Source organism: Topomyia yanbarensis, chromosome 3 (genome assembly GCF_030247195.1).
Source record: "Topomyia yanbarensis strain Yona2022 chromosome 3, ASM3024719v1, whole genome shotgun sequence".
In the NCBI taxonomy this organism is placed as follows: Eukaryota; Metazoa; Arthropoda; class Insecta; order Diptera; family Culicidae; genus Topomyia; species Topomyia yanbarensis.
The window spans coordinates 424,435,721-424,451,528 of record NC_080672.1 but is presented as its reverse complement, the minus strand read 5'-3'; the positions used below and the strand labels follow the sequence as shown (position 1 = coordinate 424,451,528).

Here is a 15,808-nt window from a genome sequence, read left to right as displayed (position 1 = left end):
GAATTAGCTGCTATTCAGTACACCCTTGGGATCATCGACACTCTGCCCACAGATCACTACTTCATCATCTCGGACAGCCTCAGCTCTATCGAGGCTCTTCGTGCGATGAAGCCCAAAAAACAATTCCCGTATTTTCTGGGGAAGATACGGGAGTCCTTGTATACGTTATCTGAAAAATCTTACCAGATTACCTTTGTTTGGGTCCCCTCTCATTGCTCTATCCCGGGCAATGAAAAGGCCGACTCATTAGCAAAGGTGGGCGCATTAAATGGTGACATATACGAAAGACCAATCTGCTTCAACGAATTTTTTAGTATTTGTCGTCAGAGGACACTCAACAGTTGGCAAACCTCATGGAGCAATGGTGAACTTGGACGATGGCTACATTCCATTATCCCGAAGGTATCAACGAAGCCTTGGTTCAGGGGGATGGATGTGGGTCGGGATTTTATTCGTGTAATGTCCCGGCTCATGTCTAACCACTACACGTTGCATGCACATTTGCGGCGTATTGGGCTTGCGGAGAGTAGTCTGTGCGCTTGTGACGAGGGTTATCACGACATCGACCACGTTGTCTGGGTTTGTGCCGAGTATTGTGACGCCAGGTCTCTGTTAAAGGATTCCCTTCGGGCCCGAGGTAGACCACCCAATGTCCCAGTCCGGGATATGCTAGCAAATCGCGATCTCCCCTATATGTCCCTTATTTACAATTTCATTAAAACGATAAATATCCCAATTTAGCCCCTCTCTTTTATTTCTTGTTTTTAGAAATTTCCTCTTGCTTGTGGAACCGATCAGCTGCAGGGTGCCACTATGTAACCGCCGTCGCCTTTACCACTACGCCTGCATAGAAGGAAACTGAAGCGAGAGCGACTTGATGTCCGATGACTTTTTAAGGATTCCCCGCGGGTCCGAATAATACCATCCGCCAACCCGGTACTCGATGACTTACTAGACTGAGGCGCAAATTTGTTTCGCTGATCTCCCGTTTGCGCGATAGTTGCAAGTTTTGCTCTTCTTTCCCTGTCACCATATACGTCTTCTCTCCCCTGTCCTCGATACACCTGCTGCTACACTGATGTGGAAATAGGCCCCCCTCTGAAATATCTTGACCAAGCATAAGTCTTCGTTAAAAAATCAAATTTGATTTCTGTATTCCTAGTTTAAAGATAGCTGTAATTTTTACTCTTTATTGAAGCTCTTGTCCTCCATCTTGTAAATAGAATTGTATCCCTAGTTTTAAGATATCTGTGAAATTTCTCATAAATATTTGTTCCCCTTTTTGTGTACTAAACTATATTGTTAGTTTTAAGATAACTGTGAAATAATTCATAAAATACTATTACTCCCCTTCTTGTATATCAAACTGAATCCCTTGTTTTAAAATTTTTCATAAAAAAATCTTTTGGCCCTCTCTTGTATATTGAATCTTATTTCTAGTCTTAAGATAGCTGTAAACTTTTTTTTTCTTGTATAAAAAAAATATCTCAACATTGTAACCTCCTAGTTTTAAGATATCCAAAATGTAAAAACAAAAGAATTTGGCACCGCCAAGCTAACGCATTTGTGCCTATCAAATAAACGAATTGAATAAAAAAAAAAAAATCATTCATTCGACGATTTTATAGTTTGAAACGGTAATTTAAAATAAGCGGTTCCGCCGTCCAACAACATTTATGGGCTGCAACGATGTGTGAATTGGATGCTAATTCCGAAATTAAAACGAAATGAGCTTCGTAACGATTTCATCCCCCGGGTAAGCCAACTAGCAATTCATTCACGCGAAACTAGTCTTCGCTCAAACTATACGGAAAAATCCCTAGGCAGCCTGCAGCTGACACGAACGACCATATGTAACCATTCCGTCAGCAAACGTACCACTTGGTAGCCAACCATACACATGGAGAAGTCGCTCATCAGCAGTGTATACACTACGGGCCAAAACATGCAATGGCTCTTATCCCTTTACCGATTCACGGAACGTAGCTCAGGCCAGCTATGGAGATGTCTGTGTTTCACTTACCTCGCACCGAAAAACCACAACCCCAGCCAACGGAGAGTGGTCATTAAATTTGCAGCTACAATTTAACTATTCAAACATATTCGCTGTAGTTTATAGTTTAGCATAAATAATTCATTACACACAAAACTTCAGGGGACCGAGAAATGCGCGCGCCAACAAGTACGGCATCATGGGGACGACGAGGATGTCTAGTAGAATGCACCTCCTATTCGTGTTGCCAGACCGTCGTGGATGAGTGGAAAACAGAAACAGCTTGAATGCTTGCCGGAATGGCAGAGAAAATTTATATATGTGAACCAACATGCACCGAGAACCCCCGGTGTATTTCTAATATGACGCACTGAAACTATTCATGGTTTTTGAACCTGCTTCTTACCGCAAAAATTTTCTTCTCACCACACACACAAACTGTCTCTAGTCTTCGTTCTGACATTGTATGTGTACTGCAACTATGAGAGACCCAAATCATAAATTGAATTAAATTATATCAACTTTTTTGTGTGGGAAAAGTCCTCCTCCCTCACAATTTTCTAACCAAAAATGGTGAAAAGCTTATCACATACTCATTGTGTGGTCCCTTGAGTAGTTTTCCCCTACCCCCAACCCTTGTGAACTGAGAACACAGTCGAATCCACACCTTCACCACTTTCGTACCACTGCACTCTTTATGGGGTAGCAATTTTCATCTGCGATATACAATTCTTTACCGAATGTGTATGTGTGCAATGTCAGTGTGCTGACTATATTTCGCATAGAATGTAAACATCTAGCCACGCTTCATTAGCCGTGCCGGGTGCACTACATTGTGTGTCACGATCATGCAAGTATTCTACTAGGGGTGTTCAGAAAATAATTTTGGTAGTTACCTGACTGCTGATATGCGTGATCAATTTGACTCCTACAGTTCTAATTTTAATTAAGACATGTAACTGAATATATGGATATCCCTAAAATCAACGATCGGATAACATTGTGAGCATTAGAACACCGTATAGAGAGTTTTCTATAGAACGAAAATCATTGAGCGAACCATTCAATTTTTGTCATAACTTATACCTATATGTTTAATGTACGTACAAGCCCTTTCAAGCGCAACAAAACGTATCCATCGTCGCTGTCTGACTGTCTGACACGATTCTCGTCACATTTGCCAGATCACCTGTCTGTTTCGCTTGACTTGCCTCAGCATTGCCTTTACTAAAAATAATCTCTCCCATGTACCGCATCGTTAACCACCCGACTATAACCCCATCCCATCATCTGCATATTCTCGATTCCAAGCATTGCTAAAACTTTCACTTAATTTAACATTTTACATTCAACGCTCCCGGTGGACCTGCTGGCAGTAGACGAGATCCCGACAAGTTGCGCTCAAATATTCAAAACAACGCAAAGAAAATGTCAACTTTAATAAAGGAGTATAATTAACAGAAATGCTGCTCTTCTTTCGCTCTTGTATCGTACACATTCTTCGCTGGCCGTGAAGAAAGTTAGGCGAATTTTCCGCTCTTGTATGTGTCGCTAAAATATGCATAATCTCTGCGACCTCCTTTACCAAAAAGCGCAAAAGTTTACCTTTCTCCCTTCCCCTTTTTCCATGTGCTATCTTCCACTAAATTAAACGAACGCAGTTAACTTCCGACTCAAAGTTTTCCCCACCCCCCCCCCCCCCCCAAACGATCTGACAAATGATGTTTTCTCTTTCTCTCTGCTATACCGGTTTTTGTTGCAGCCTGACCCGTTAACTCAACATCAGCCACAGTATCAACCACAAGCAACGGAAGCTTTCCAACCAGTAGCGAGCGTGCAACAACAACCACAACAACAGTCACAGCTCTATCAACAGACAGCGGCTATCCCACAACAACATCAACAACAACAACAACAACAACAACCGTACTATCACCAGCCAGACCAATTCCCATTCGTCACAACACTACGCAAGGAACCACCAATGTCACAGGAACCGGCTCCAGTCTATCAAACCCAACCAGTTGCTGCTATTTATCAAGGTAGGTCCGAGTCGCGGTCTGCATGCATGCATGCAGTAAAGTGGGTTCACGTTGCTCGTTTCGAGCGAGAAGGGAATGCGGTGCTATTTAACCTTTCGAGAGATGCAATTAGATGTGCATACTGACAACAGGGGGAATGTGGTTTTCGTTTAGTTTTGATTAGATTCAAATGTTTAATTTCAAAATATGACGGTTGGAAAAGTTGATGTTCCGAATTTATCTAGTCAGTAACTAGCACCAACTTGAAGCCAGTTGGACTAGCACCAAATTGGCACCAGTTAAACACTAAATCCGAACAAGCGCACAACTTGTGTGAATGTCTTTAGCAACATTTTATCAGTGTCCTTTAAAATAGACAAAAAAGGCAAAATAACTTACAAATAAGTGTACAATTGCCACAAGATTAAGGACATTTTATTTGTCTTTCGTTATATCAGGTATTGTTACGAGCGAAATCCACATTTTATTGAAAATAATATTGAATATCATCGAGAAAGGTTAAAATTGTTTCTGAAAAAGTTATCTTTTTATATTACTTAAACATATACCAACATCGCAGGAATGGCAGTTGAAAACCTATTCAATTAATGTATTAATAATTAAAACAATTTTTTAATTAGTCATCCTCAGATAATAAGTTTAATAAAGAGCTTTTTTGTATGTCGTTTTCGTTAGAGCAGGGTCTGTTTTTACGGTTGGATGTTTTCTGTTGCTTTTGGAGCTTCGATTTTGTCAGCCTCACATGAAAATCCGTTTGATGAACAATAGCGGATCTCTCGCGTATTTACTGTAACACACGCAGTTTTCAATCTAGCGGCAACTATTATTTTGAAGAAAAGTGAGCGAATTTTACAGAAAAAGATGAGATTTTTCAGTTTTCATGAAGGCATTTTCCAAAACTCGAAGTTTTTCCAATTTTATTTTTAATTCATCGAGTAACTACAAGTCTAATCTTCCCAAATCTTATTGAATTTCCTGTGTCAGACAATTTTACCAAGAGTTATTGCAATCTCCGTGGCGCTCATTGATGTAGAAATGGTTGGACGTCTACTCTTGAAACGATCGTATGTGTGGCTCTGCGTGACTGAAAATATTTTTTTTCGCGAACAATAAATGTAAAAATGCATCTTAAAATTACACAAAAGATTCATTGTTGCCTTGCTTTCAAAATCGTTAAACAAAATAAATTTCGGATTGTGCACTTTACACCAGACGCTCCCCTTAAATAACTCCCCTTGGGCGTATGGAGGGTTACATCGGTTTTCATGTTTAGCGAAACAATCTTCCATTTTCCTTTTGTTTTTTCTTTGATGTTGCTGCTACTTATCGAGGTAGGTCCGATTCGCGGTCTGCATGTATGCAATACAGCGGGTTAACGTTGCTCACAAGGAGACGAAAGAATTTGAACGCGAAAACCGGAAGAATGTAGGACAAAAAAGAAGAAGCATAAATCGCAAGCGAGGAGATATTCATTCAGGTGATCTGGCAAATGTGACGAAGACAGTCACGTTTTGAATTAAAAAAGGCTGACTACAACGCTTGATTTCATTCGATATGTTGGAATACGATACACGGGTAGAGCCGTAGTGTGGTCTTCTGGCGCCCTTGGCGGAGACTTAGTTTTGCACCCCATGCGCATACCGCAGTGAATATGAAGTTAAGTATCTGTAAGACAATCAAACCGAAAAGTAACCTATATTCCAATGTACCTGAAAGACATAAGATTTTAGGAATGAAATTTTTTAGCCCATTTCGGGCAAAGCCGTCAGTATGGAACACCAACAGAACACTATATTTTTCTGAAATTTTAAATATTAGTTCACTGCAGATTTATCTCTAATATTATTCGAAGTTTGAAGGCGACGGACGGAATATTTTTTCGGGAGACATTAGGAAATCAGTTGACCCTAGGTAGTTAAAGGTGACGGACGGAGAATTTTTCCGGAAGACTGTATGCGTATATTAGTTTACTGAGCTGACATTTTTTTAGGGAATTCGACCCACCTCTGCGGTTCAACGCTTCAGCAACAGTTATATTTACTTCCGATGATTGGAAGCTCGTAAAAATACCGAAAGACCCGATTTAAAAAAGATTCGACCGAAGTTCCTTTGTGATGACTGCCGCGCATTTCATGAAACCATCTATTCAGGAGACTGTATATCAGGGTGCAAATGACGGCACGTATTGGAAAAAAATTACCATTGAATTTTACAACCACACTCCTCGAAAAAAAAGTATCTATGCTAAGTTTCAGCGCAACAAAACAAAGTGCGCAAATTTTCACCCGTGAAAAAACACGAAGAACTCTTTAGATATTCAAAAATCAAATTCGTAGTTTCGATTCAAAATGGCTTAGATGGTCATAAAACGTCAAGATTTAGTGTTACCTCCAAAACTTTTTTAGTGGACAGCCCTATGTGACTTTTAAAATATGGAAGTTTGGAAAGGCAGCTTTTAATTTCTTTTTAATGCAAAAAATCTTAGAAATGAATGAAACGTCGGATCTTGTATCATCTCGTGATTTTTGTATAGGTCTTCACCTCTGGAACTGGTGGATTGTCACCAGATCTTGATGATTCATGCATATCTAAGGCGTACACATAATTAAAAGATGCATTTCCAAACTCAGGTCGCATCTCAATTAATTGAAATGTCATGTCCCAGAAAGGGATTTTTTTCGAGATTGCTCCAGATCTTGATATTCCATGACATTATAAGACATTTTTTCCGATTGATAGGAACTTTTTTTCGATATACTATATCTGTGTATCATGACCAATATATTGAGGAGACTATTTTTAGGAGCTGTAACCTGATTTGTAAATTGTGCATATCATTACATTCGAATCATCAGTCCAAGTGCCATCACGACATTCCGGTTATGTCCCAGATATTATCCACCCATCTTTTTGCCCATTCAAGTGAAACAAAGTTATGACTTTTTCAGCGGTGACAGATATTTAGCCCAGATAAGCTCAGGATTGTAATATTCTGTCTTTTATGAAGAACTATCACGTCTATTAACCCGCTCACAAAGTTTAGATCGACAGTGTAGTCACCGATTTGAGTTTGTTTCGGTGAGCAATGATTTTGAATGGCAACCGCACTGGACGGGACAAAATGTTGTGTCCTCTTAAAATTCGTGCCAGGTAATCGTTGGCAGAAGAGTCAACATAACCATACCCCGCGTACAAAAAGCATCCACCGAATGTGAAGCATTCCTTTAAAAATTGCTCTTATCATTTTTTTTTTTCAGAAATACTAAAAAGAGCTACACCACGATCCCAAATCATTATGCTCACGTTATTCCGACTCTGACTATCTCCATGTGGGGGTACCTTTAACTGCTCCGAAAACTTTGGGCAGGTGAGATTACTAATAAATGTTTAAACTCAAAAGTTTCATGTCATTTCAACCAGAGATTCAACTTAGTGCAAAACTCGTTGATCACTGGCAACTTTGCGATATTGTAGAACCCTTGCTTTTTAGCGGGCTAATAGGATTATAGCTTAGGAGACCTCGGTCCATCCCGCTAGACAAAATTAGCAAAATCAGGCGAATTAGTAACTGTCTGCCAAGTAAACACCGGTCCTCGGGAGGAGGACTAAATTTTGCGCAGTGTGTAACGTCAAGTCCTCTAATTTTTCTAGTCCAATGTACCAAGCTCCAAACAATGCGTGTTAAATCGTCAGTGATGTAATTGAAACTTCGCATCGTTTTCGCTTCTGTCTTGTTCCTGATCTCCTCTTGGGTCCACTAGGTCTGATCAATCGACACTAGCAGATCAATCGACTAATTCAGAGAGCGCTGATAACCGTAATGTCCACGAATACTAATTTCCCTGTAACTATGTATTCTGCCAGTTAATATTCCTGTTCTAGTGTGTATCAATAATTGTTTTGTTTGATAATCAGAAATAATTTAATATTTTAGTGATAACGACTAAGTCACAGAGAACAGACATCGAGTTGCGAACAAACAAGTTTAAAATACTTATTTTGTCATTTGAATAAATATTTGCTAACGATCACTTGGATATGAATACAGAAAAACTCACGCACTAAATGGAATGACGAAAGATCTACCTTTGGTGGTAACATCTCAATTACCTTTGGATATGCCTTCTACTCAACTTTTACACTTGCGATGGAAGTCTGTTCTTTGTGTCGAAATTGACATTTCTTCTCCGTTTTGCACGACCCAGGGGAACTTGGCCATAATCCTACTGCTCTGTCATCGATATTAAGTGATATTCGTTATAGAATATTGTTTGTTTGGCGTCCATTTATAAGCAATGTCTCGCTGAAAAAAAAATCTAAAAAATGTTGTTGGTTTTATTAACCCCGCTCCACCAGTACGTCTCAAATTTTTAGTTTTTCTCTCGGTACTTCAGGGATTTTCCCTAACTGCCAATACGCGACACCATTTATGAACGGCCCTTGGTAATATCTTTAGAGCATACAATCCAATGAAAAATAGGATTGACAGTATTTTTGTGCATTTTTAGCACCTTGTGTTACATCTTTATGTTTGTTATACATGCAAAGAATACCAAATCATATGAATTGATGCCCCTCCCCCCCTTCCCACCAATTTCTTTTTCAGTTCGATTTTTAAACAATAATTTAGTATGTGCTTGGGATCTTGGCACTTCACGGATTGGAGCCAGTTTTGAAGAAATCGTTCGTCTAGAGCCAATATATAATAACCCAAATTATTGTGTCGTTTGAACCACTCCTCGGTCCATGGGAACACTCTTAATTTTAACAAATTGTTTAAAAAAATAGTTTCTCTTCGGAGTATATCTCTGGTACTGTTTGCATTAGAATGAATCAGCGAGGTGATTTTTGAATGAATAGTTCAATGAATCTATAAAAATTACTAGTTTTTAACGGCAGTGTTGCCAAATATGCAACTTTTTGGCTTTAAATTAAAAGCACATTTTCCTCAGAATACGCATATCGGCTACTGCAGGCCTTTCGGACAAATAAAATGTCATTATAACAACTTTACTCGGTCGTTTTCTTGCACTCTCTTAGAACAATAGTGACATGCTTCTCATGATTCTATTTGGATACTTTTCAGTAGAGGTTGAAATATATGCTCATTTTCACGATAAGCAGTTTATAGCACAAACCTTTTTCATCCATAGTAGGCAGGGACCTTTCAAGAAATTGCGAAAAGTTGCTGACAATGCAGTAGGGAAGCAAAATAATTTCGCAGCATTATTGCTCGTTTTTCTATTGCTCATCGAAGTAGGTGCAATATCGCTTATTTCCGTTCAATTTCAAACTCTGCTTTCCAAAACTCTGGTCGTAGTTTTCTTAGCATTCTAATGGAATTGATTTATGAATTTCGATTGAATAGTTATATGTGTTTCTACGGTTTTTTCTGTAAATTTTGATGCAGGATTTTAGAGAAAACCTCAACCATCATGTTCCTATTTTCTATGAAATCCGGTGTAAAACTCTAATGAATATCCTGCTCTGAGTTCAGGTGGGCTTTGATACACTATAGCTCTTCTTCCATTATCTTCTTCAACAATTGAGTCCTGCTCAGAATTTCACTGGCATCGTTAACCCCCTTCATGCCCATGTTGTTGATAAACAACCACGTTTATAAACGACTATAACTTTTGGTTTACACAACGTTTGTTTACTACGATAAGTAAGGTTAAATATTGGGACCAATATCTATCATTTGAGCACTAACAGTTATAAATATTATCAGTATAACAGAAGTTATTACAATAAATCTGTTTGGGTTCCGCTGAAGCAGTTTATGTTAATGGTGAAAATGAAATTTTGGAATATTTTCGTAGCCTTGCAATATTATTGAAAACTGATAGAACTTTCTAATTTAGACTGCCTTTAACTAACTTTTTCATGCAATTGGGCTAGATCGGAAGGTAAATATTGAGCAGGCACTGCGAAAGAAACACTTATCTTTATTAAACCAGGACTTTGGAATCCTATAAGCGGTAGAAAACATTAGTGAAGAAATGGTTAACAAGATTCTGATAAGAAACCCGGCAGTCACTGGAGACGATATCAATTCTGGGGTAGCTCAAGCGAAAATGGTTTTGTAAAGAGAGCGCCAGCAGCATTTCTCGCTGAAGCGGCCGTGAACCTATCATATGTGACACCACCACGAAAATTAAACTAAAGTCAAGAAACAGACGACCCCCAGCTTACTTACTTACTTTATTGTTCTCTAGTATACGAGTAATCGAATCAATTACACCGGAAAGTCGAAGCCCAGGGTAATCAAGTTTGGCCTGTATTGCAAAAGACACACCTAACTAAAAAGTTTGTCTTAGAATTCTTGCCCAAATAGCCATAAACAACTGATACATACCGTTAATTCGTTATCCATATAAATATGTTTCGTTCTAGACTAGATTCAAATATTTAATTACGTAATATGGCAATGGGATTTTATGTGTCGAATTTATTTCGTCAGAAACTAGCACCAACTTGGGGCCAGCCATCGAAGTGTCATCCTTAAAGATGATTGAGATTCTCTGAAGTATGACAAATAACTATGAATAATCAGAATTTTGAACAAATTGTCTAAAATTCTAAGGATCTCCTTACAAGTTAGCAAGCTCCCGAAATGTATAAGACTTTCAAGATACTTGTAGGACGTCCTTAAAGCATATAGGATTCTTTTCATGCTTGATAAATTTTCATGATGCATTTGTGGTTTACTTAAACTTTGGAACACTTTGCTACAGTTAGCAAAAGTACTCTGAGTAGCACAGATCTCTTGACATAACCTCCTAATGAAACCTGTAAAACTTCTATAAAATGTTTCGCATTTTGTTGAAATTTGTTGGTAGGTGTACGAGTATCGAGACAAAATGTACGTACTATGGAGGATACGTACTATCGAGGTATACCTGTACCTTGATTGATTTTTTGACCGGCGATGGACAAAATTCCAACATCGCAAACATCCGCAACATCCAAAATTCATATCACAGATTGTATTCAAATCTTTAGATATAGAATAAGACATAGATAGAAGAAAATATTTTTAAAATACAAAATCGGCAGATTTTTTTTTCAATTTATTTGAACTAAAATTACGAAGACAGGACTTTTTTGGTAGTATCCAACAAGGAAAACAGATCTAAATGGTGAGTTAAACGAAAGCAGTTATGTGAAAAAATCCTCCCAGAGGCAGGAATCGAACCTGCAAGCCCTGGGACTCCGGCCCAATGCACAATCCCTTATGACGTTGTACGTTATTTTCATTTCTTCTAAGTGTGAGACTATGCAATTACTTCGAAATTCAAATTGCTAACCAAGAACTTGATCAAAATACAGTAGGAGTATATCGTCAGAGTTGGGTCACGACCGCTTATAGTTTATGATTTCAGCGTGAAATTTATATTTTCAATAACAGAAAACTTTTTAGAACATTGCTTGTCACAGAGATTATCTGTTAAAAGCTTCGAACTGTCAAAAAGTTAGTTCGAAAAGTTTTGAAATAACCGTTAAAAACGATACAAAACTTGAACTAAAACGTTGTTACCACCAAGGTAAGTATACATTTCTGCTATAGGGTTAACCGCTAACAATTTCTATTTAGCGATTGAAAAAAATCTTGTTGTCAAGATTTGGGCAACTCGTGTAGTCAGGTTTGGGCCACCACATTTTTTACCCAACAAGTAAGATAACAGTCTTGAATCAGTTTTTCACACCGAAAAGCAATGCAATAATTCATTGCCACAATAAAAGTAATGTTTTATCAATAAAATCAATCAATCAAAATAACAAGCGCGACACCTCGAAGACGCCCCAAAAACATTCAATCTCAACTGCGAGTGAATCAGCCATGAAAATACGTGCTAAACAAGGTCACCCACCGAAAAAAAACATAGTATAAATTTATAAAACAATAAAAAAAGATCCATTATCGTGCATTAAAAATACTTTAGTGCACATTTCGCCGAATTCACTAGTAGCCCATTGACTACATTTTTAGTTTTTTCTTCTTTTGGATTTTTTGTTTAAACTTTTTTGTTTTGAAACGCAGCAATTCATTGCACGTTTCTTATGACTGTCTAGACTATCAGATAATATGTCGACATTGAGCTTATTAAAATACAAACAAAGGATTTAGCGTAAAGTAAAAAAGTGGCCCAACCCTGACGACATTCCGGTATGCATAAGATTCTTGAATTTTCACATTCTTGCTATTGCCTGTCGAGATTTCCTGTTACTTCCTTCATTGGCTGCGGTAGTCGTGGAACTCGAGATTGTTGGCACTTCATAGCAACGGGTCACGAAATTTTTCCCTTGACAACCCGTTCACTGCAAGCACGCACTTAGTCGCTGTTGCTAGTAGCAACCAGTTGACGTGCTCACCACGCACAAATCGGTCCGTTGACGGGTCGTCTGCTACGTTGGTTGGATCTGGGATTAGGAATCAGAATATATTGGCTCAAATGGCAAATTCGCCGTAGGTAGTCGGGGATTTGTGGCTTATCGTGTCTTCCACTCATTTCCTGAGTGGAAGGAAAGGAGATGGAAGAGGGAGCAAATAGAATTGGAAGGGTGGGAACAATAATAGCACAAAAGTAAACGCCGGGTAAATTTAACTCACAAGTAGCTCAAATCACCTGCGAGAAAGCTCATTACCGCATTGGATCAGGAACTTTGGTAAGCCTCTGAGTTTCAGTCGTCCAACCACGGTATCGTCTATGTAAGGACAGCCGAAAACTCGAAATCGCAATTTCGCTAGTGCCGGACAGTGGTTTATTTTGTAATATGAGGTTCCGTAGTCGGATTTATAATGATTACTGAAAATGACTCGACGCACTGAATAGGGAAGAGTGGGTACGCTTGATCCCACTTTTGTTTTTTTCTCATAACTTTTCAATGAAATAAAAATTTTAACTGCAAAATTCGCCATCTTGTAGTCAATTCGAATTGTAAAAGCTATGATTAATGTGTTAATCCAAATACTATGTCCTGTCAGTAATATGAACAATTTTTAAAATCATGCCAAAATGAGGTTTTTGTAAAAACGTATGGTACCTTGATCCCCCGCCTACTAGAGCTAAAGAAACAAAGCACACTATGACCTAAAAACGCGAAAGTCCAGCTAACCACCTATCCTGACAAATTCATTAATAAGACTACCTTTTTATATGCACGACAAACTTTAACCACAGTAGATAGTTATGACAAGAATTTGCGGTAAATCAGTGCTGTTTAACTGGCTTTTCCAACCTTTAATAACTTATATCATCATTTGTTCACGGAAAAACATTTCAGATCAATTAATAGTGCCAAGTACTTTATGAAAATGATGTTTTTCTATTTCTATAATTTCGAAAGTATTTGAGAGAACAACTGATAGGGACCAAGGATACCCAGTGTTACAGGGAGCAAAGATACCTGTAGTATGAGGTGAACAAAATTTATTTTTTTTTGTATGTCTTGTGAGACTTTTTATTCGAAAAACATGTTTTTCTATACAAAAGCCCTTAGAAAGTAATCGTACTTGAAAATATTCATAAATAATTAGTTCGACGATCTCATAGAACCGTTTAAAAAAAATTGTGAAAAGATCTTCGAGATGGATTTAAACCCATATTTTCTAAAATATTATATAACTTTTCCAATCATATTTCTTTTTTAAACATCATAAACGACCAAATATTTCATTTTCTTTTTATATTGTGCTAACTTTATGCGTGTAGATTATGAGATAAGACCAGGGAATCAAATAACCCCAAGGATCAAGTGTCATCACTCTCCCCTACATAGTTGCTATGTGATAATTGAGTTTGCAGTGGCCGGTTAAAGCCCTGGTCAGAATGCCGCAGTGGAGTTTCGAAAAATGTTGGAGATTTTTCGAAATCACTGTTTACAATTAAACATAAGATCTCAACTTCCGGTCACAATTTTACTTAAGATCCTTGGTCAGAACAACTTTTTTTATTCAGAGATTGGTGAAGATGCGATGTAATGAAATAAAAACAGTAAAGTACCGCGGATCTCTTCTCCATGTTATACTATAACTTTTATTATATTTTAACTATCAAAACAATTATTTACTTATACCCACTGGTTTCCCATTTTGGACTAGTGTGAATCTGGTACCTCAAGGGCCTTTTCTTATTTTTTCGTGGCAATGAACCTTTGATACAATCAATAAATTCGCATGCGTTCAGAACGAATTATAAAAATATTTTTTGTCATCCATCTAGTTCGAATGTCAAAAAACCGATTCTCCTAGAAAATACCATCATTGAAATGCCTGAAACTATTGTGTCAATGTGAAAGCGCTATTCACTGTAGTCACCCCAAAACCTGACCAGCTCGGCTCCAAACTGAGAAAATGACAACACAACACGCCCAAACTTCAAGTGTCCACAGACGGTGGCAAAACAGTTGTTCATCATGCAACACAATGCCACATCGCGAGCAAATATTTGTACACATGCACATTCACTTCGCACGTCCCAGTTTTTGCTTCACCCGACCACCCAACCACGATTCTCACGAACAAGCCAACGGGATTAAAAACTCACCTCTGCCTCAAGGTGTACTTTAAATGCTCGCTTCTTCTCCTGGCCCATCATCGCAGAACCTGACCGGTCGTACATCATTTCCACTGCCTATTTATTCGAGAGTTGTCCTCGTGGTGCTCCCAGGAGGAGAGCTAACCGGGAGCGGTCTGTCGAAAAGACAGCAAAATGTGCTGCACCAACAACACACACCATATTTGCGTGACATATGCGATGAATGAAATGCACACACGGTCGCCACGCCACCCAACCCCGATCCCATGCGGAAGAGTGAGCCCTCTGTCGGTCTATTTGACTGCCTGCCAGAGTACGAGTCGAGTGTGTATGCGTTGTGCTCATATGGCGGTGAAAAATGCTATTATCTGACGATCTCATTCAGACTGCCTTTCCAAAATATATACCTACATAGAAAATGAGAAAATTCAACCTGCCTATTAAACAGAATAATTTATATGCTAGCTTCACACAGTCTATCCGTTATGAAAGCAGACTAAACTTGAAAACTGCAGTTAAAATGAATAATCTTGATTTGATGTGCACTTTTTGGACCGAGTCTGGCAGCAGCAGCACTCATTGATATGCGTTACTGTGTACGGAAAGAATACAACTTCGTCGTCGTGCTTCCAACAGGTGACCCGCATCGCCGTTCATATGCCATAGCCTACTACTATCATCGATACACAGACGCGTCCATATGCGTTGTGTATCTAGCATGCGTGTCACCGGCGACCAGGATTGTGTGTCCTTTGGCACCTCGTCTCAGGCGTACGTGCATATTTTCGATCCAATGTGCGTGTGTGCATATATTTGCATTTTGTGCTTTTCATGTTCGCATTAGTTTATGATTCCAAGTCAGTACGGAACACAAGAAACGTGGTCAACAACGGAACACGTTGGTTTTTAAATTTTGTTTGCCGATGAAAGATCAGTCGTTTCGTTAGGATTTAGATTGCAGTTTTAGATATGATGCAAACTTTAAAGAGAGCGTGAGTGGGGAGTTTACTTCAGACATGTATCCTTTTTCAGATAACTACTTCTGCGCTTAAAACTATCCGATACTGAACAATAGTCAGACAGCTAGCGTCAATAGCAATAGGATCATTAAGCCATGTGCTGTTTTTATTCTTTTGTAACATTCATATATTCATATCATGTCCATTATCAATTTGCTGGGTCAAACAAGTAATAGTTTACATTTTCGTAGGAAATCAAATAAAAATTCAGAA

At 38.5% G+C, this 15,808-nt stretch overlaps 1 protein-coding gene across 9 annotated transcripts in view; it reads left to right on the top strand.

Annotated features, from left to right (window-relative positions):
• The window catches only part of LOC131692479 (uncharacterized), a 534,648-nt gene that overhangs the window by 450,014 nt on the left and 68,826 nt on the right, over nucleotides 1-15,808 (top strand). For all 9 annotated transcript variants that reach the window (XM_058979544.1, XM_058979545.1, XM_058979546.1 and 6 more), the window contains one exon: nucleotides 3,756-4,035. In XM_058979544.1, coding sequence (XP_058835527.1) covers nucleotides 3,756-4,035 — 280 coding nt within the window. The remainder of the gene's footprint in view (nucleotides 1-3,755; nucleotides 4,036-15,808) is intronic.